Source organism: Centroberyx affinis, unplaced genomic scaffold, assembly GCF_046629955.1.
Source record: "Centroberyx affinis isolate AG114_WGS23_722 - 3 ecotype Tasmania unplaced genomic scaffold, CSIRO-AGI_Caff_v1 ptg003363l_1, whole genome shotgun sequence".
Taxonomy (NCBI): Eukaryota; Metazoa; Chordata; class Actinopteri; order Beryciformes; family Berycidae; genus Centroberyx; species Centroberyx affinis.
In genome coordinates this window covers 1-4,467 of record NW_027281356.1, presented here as the reverse complement: position 1 = coordinate 4,467, position 4,467 = coordinate 1, and the positions used below count along the sequence as shown (strand labels likewise).

The window sequence follows — 4,467 nt, the reverse complement described above, 5'->3', positions numbered from 1 at the left end:
TTCAACCACTCGAGTGTAGAAAGTGCTGCGACGCATCCCTAAAACAAAAGAGACCATTGTCCCGATTGCGTTTCAACCGGCGTTCTAGTGATTTCGCGAGTTTGTGATTATTCATCGAAATGTTCCCGGCGCTTTCTCGGGCTTAGAAGCGAGAGAGGGGGGGGGGGGGGGGGGGGGGAATCTGGACCAGAGACCAGGTATAGTGCTGGGCAACGGAAGACGATGTGCAAATCACTGGAGGACACAGTATTTTTTGTAGTCGGATTCAAAGTCTTCGTCCATGCTACTGGTGTCGGCCATCTTCTTGCCATCGGTCTTTGGCAGGAACTGGGAGTAATTGACTCCCTGCTGCTCGTAGAAGAGGATGTAGGCCGAGTCGGTGTCGATCTCCTCGGAGTGCACTTCCTGGGGAGGAAGACCACAAGGGTGTTTTGTCGGATATGGTCAAAGAACGTGAAGCGTGCAGTTACAATGTTTGTCTCGAAAGAGTAAAATCAAATCCAAGCTCAAACTGGAATCTTAAAAAAGGAAAAATCTACCATTGGCTTCTCTTACACCATTAAATCTCATCAATCTGTGATGTTCAATGCATTCCAGGAGTGATTTTGTAATTTACTTTTTTGGTGTACCCATTTGGCTTGTCTACAGTTACCGATTTCCTATGCAAGGTACACCACCATAAGCTGTTTTTATTTTTAGGGTGGATCTTTCCTTTTATGTCCTGAATTAGAAGATGTGACCCCGGTCTCTTACCTTGCAGCTGCTGTCATTGTAACAGTACCATTTCTCATTGGGGTTTTTGGCATAGGTCACATAGTGGCCTCCTCCCATGATTCCTGAATGGCACTGGGGAGACAAAAGAGGCTTCAGAACAGTGGCCAAGTCCCAGACCATCCTGATACATTTCTATACATTTTTGTAGCTTTATCTGCTTGTTTATTCTGTGGAAATTGTGCTAAATCTAAATCTACAAAGACATATAACATGTTTCGAATCAGCAGTATAATAAAAAGGATCCTATTTTTTCTGTGTGTACTTAATAATAATAATAATAACTTTATTTGTATAACTTTTCTAAAAACAATGTTTACAAAGTGCTTTACATACAATAAAACCCAAAAGCAGTGATGTGAAACCACCACAATGAATGATAGAAAAACAAAAATAAATTAGAAAAATATAGAAAATAGAAAATAGGAATAAAAGGTAATATATGAGGTAAACAGGTACAACTAAAAACACACAAACAAAACAGAGATACAATTAAAAACAAATCGAACTTTACATAAAAGTGTGTGCCGAAACACAAGAAAGCAATAAAATGGAGATACAGGTACGAGTAGGCTACACTACCGTTCAAGAGTCCTTCTATATTGGAACCTAATATAAATGTATGATGTGCGGTACTTACTGATATTGCATAGAGGTTGTACATGGCGTCCAGACAGACGTTGTCTCTGTGCTGTAGCAGTGAGTTGTCAGGGTCCATGCTGCTCTCTGTGCTGCAGTCTGAGCTCAGCCCGTTGCTGTCTCCGTTCATCAGGATCACATCACAGTGGCTGCTTGAGGCCTCGGTGCAGGACGACGCCTCCGTAGCGGCCGCCTCTCCCGGCGCGGCGAGGCCCCCCTCCCCGCTCTCCGCCTGCGCCGCGCCGTCCCGGGGCTCGGCCTCGGGGTTGGCGGCCCCCTCCAGGTTCTCCTTGCTGTTGGAGAGGCGGTGCCTGCTGCCCAGCTGGGGGAGGCGTAGGCGGCCCGGCCGGCGGCCCCCGGCGCCGGGCTTGGGGCTGCCGGAGGGGCTGCCGGTTCGGCTGAGGGAGGGCGCCGACTTCCTGCTGGAGGCGGGCGAGGCTGTTGGGAAACCACAGGGTTGAAGACACTTCCTGTTGAGCTGGGCAAGCAGCTGCTCTGCTGTTTTAGAAGGTTACATGAAGTCACGCTCCTAAGGCATTACATGGCATCATGAGCGCATAATGTGAATGTGGATGCTACTGAGAAGACACACATTTGCCCATATTTGCTGTTAATTCACATCTGCTGTATTTGAACCTACTTCCCTCTCACTGTTACATACTACATATATATTGATACGTTTATGTTTTTCCACCCATTTCATACTGCATATATTTCTTTTTTATGTTATATGCAATATTCTCATATTGTGTATAGATAGATAGATAGATAGATAGATAGATACTTTATTCATCCCCTTGGGGAAATTCAGGTGTCCAGTAGCTCACACAATCTGTATTAACATATAACTATAGATTAGAGACAATACATGATAAAAGAAGGTAATGCAGCATGCACAGGGTTAAAAATCAAAATTACTTAAAAGCAAAGAGTCAAATAAATAAATAAATGAATGAATAAAAGGTGCCAATAAAAAGTACCACATAGTCCTTGAGGATTATTGCACAGAGTCCACATAGTCCTTGATAGAGTCAAGCCTACACAGAGTCCAGTAGTATTATTGCACAGAGTCCACATAGTCCTTGACAAAGTCAAGCCTACACAGAGTCCAGTAGTATTATTGCACAGAGTCCACATAGTCCTTGATAGAGTCAAGCCTACACAGAGTCCAGTAGTATTATTGCACAGAGTCCACATAGTCCTTGACAGAGTCAAGCCTACACAGAGTCCAGTAGTATTATTTCACAGAGTCCAGCAGCCAAGGTCTTATATTTATCTAGATTCATAGCATATATTTATCTAGATTCATAAACCCCCTAAATATAAATTTAGGGGGTTGAATACTAACAATGCAAAGGGTGAGACAAGGGGCATTTCTGGTGTTCTTGCATAGCAAAATGTTAAGTCCAAATTTTGCAATGAGACATTAACGCATGTTGCAGATTCATGTGTTTCAGGTAGAGGCCCTGCAATTACTGCTACAAACAAACAAGTGGCTGTTTCCGATGTGAAAACGGCAGAGGCACAGTCTGAGGACACTCTGGCTGAAGGGCATTATGGCATACAGCCATGCACCACATTACAGTGGTTGTTGTCATGGGTAACCAGGGGACAATTTGATGTAGGAGGTTGTCAAACTTTAATGCTGACACATATTCCTCTACAGTAGCCATGTTAAATACCCTGATCGGGGTCACTCGCTCCAGACAGAGCGTCTTTGCGTCCCCCTTGTGGATAAGTGGTTTATAACCTCAGACAGGCTCAAGGAGGCCTGCTGAAGTGCCTGCACTATCTAACCAGACAGCTTGGTAACTCGCATTAGGCCGTAATCACATAGGAGGCTTCTTTCTCCTGCTCAAATGCAAAGCAGCTCAAAAGGGCACAAGGAGCGTTGCATCATCCCCGCTGCTATGCGACACACAGTTTGACAACTTACAAGGTGTCTAATTAGCGTTAGCAAGATGACCTAGTAAGTAACAAAGGGGATGAGGTTGTTGAATTAAAAAAGGAGAAGAGAAAGTTAGAGATTGCTCTGCTCGCTCTTGAAGATGATGATGAAATGGAGCACAGACAGTTTTATCATCTCGTCCAAGAGTTCCACCTAGCTGTTTCAAAGACTATTATCAGATTGATATCATGTGTGGTGCAGCTAAAGGTGACATGCTGAACTTGATGCTCGCCCGCCACAGCCAAACCACTGAAAATAAGGTGCCATCAAAGCCTCGGCGTATGCATACCTTGCATTAACTACGCGCCGGGCTTCAAACCCGATCTGCGGCACTGACCTTTGGGGAGGTTGCAGAAGCCGGCGGGGGCGGAGATGGAGGACAGGTTGTCCTCGCCGACCCTCAGCAGGTCCTCGCCCTCGCTGCGGGAGTGGAGGCAGTGCTGCTCCAGGTCCCTCGGGGCCAGGAAGGCGCTGGGGTCGAAGCTCTCGCGCGGGAACTTGACGATCTTCTGGGACTTGATCCAGCGGCCGTTCACGAACTGGAAGCGCTTCAGGTGGACGATCTGGAGAGCGGAAGACATATGTATAACATGGCAGAATGCTGCTATACAACATAATGCTTTAATGCATTTATGCTGCTGTGAACTGAATGTGCAGAGCTCTATACAAAGATCCCATGGCTCAAGATTTTTTGTTTACCGACGGTTTTTCTGGGCAAAAATCATAATTATGCCAGTAATGACTAAGGCTGGGTATTGGCAAGGACCTCATGATACGATTGTATCACGATACATATTGCGATACATTGCAATACTCTACATAATTTACTGAAAATTTAAAAATAGAGCTGAAAATACAACTTACTGTGTACCACCTGGGTAGTCTAATATGTGCATCACATTATATTGATAACTTGAGTCAGAACTATTTAATTCTAAGGGATCTGAGGGAAATTTAAGGACATTTTAAATCCGTTTAAAACATGAAACATTTTTTTTTAATGTATCGATACGAGGGGCTGGAAAATCAATACAGTATCATGGAAAAAAATATTGCAATACTCAACTGTGTCGATTTTTTTGCACAGCCCTAGTAATGACCCAGCTACA

At 44.5% G+C, this 4,467-nt stretch overlaps 1 protein-coding gene across 1 annotated transcript; it reads right to left on the bottom strand.

The window, feature by feature from the left end:
• Positions 1 to 210: 210 nt before the first annotated feature.
• Positions 211 to 3,921, bottom strand: LOC139660690 (ubiquitin carboxyl-terminal hydrolase 32-like; the record flags this gene model as incomplete). The annotated part of the gene is made up of 4 exons (XM_071538889.1): positions 211 to 405; positions 754 to 846; positions 1,412 to 1,848; positions 3,696 to 3,921. Coding segments are annotated over 4 exons (930 nt in total), but the record flags the coding sequence as incomplete, so codon positions are not given.
• Between the last annotated feature and the right edge of the window lie 546 nt (positions 3,922 to 4,467).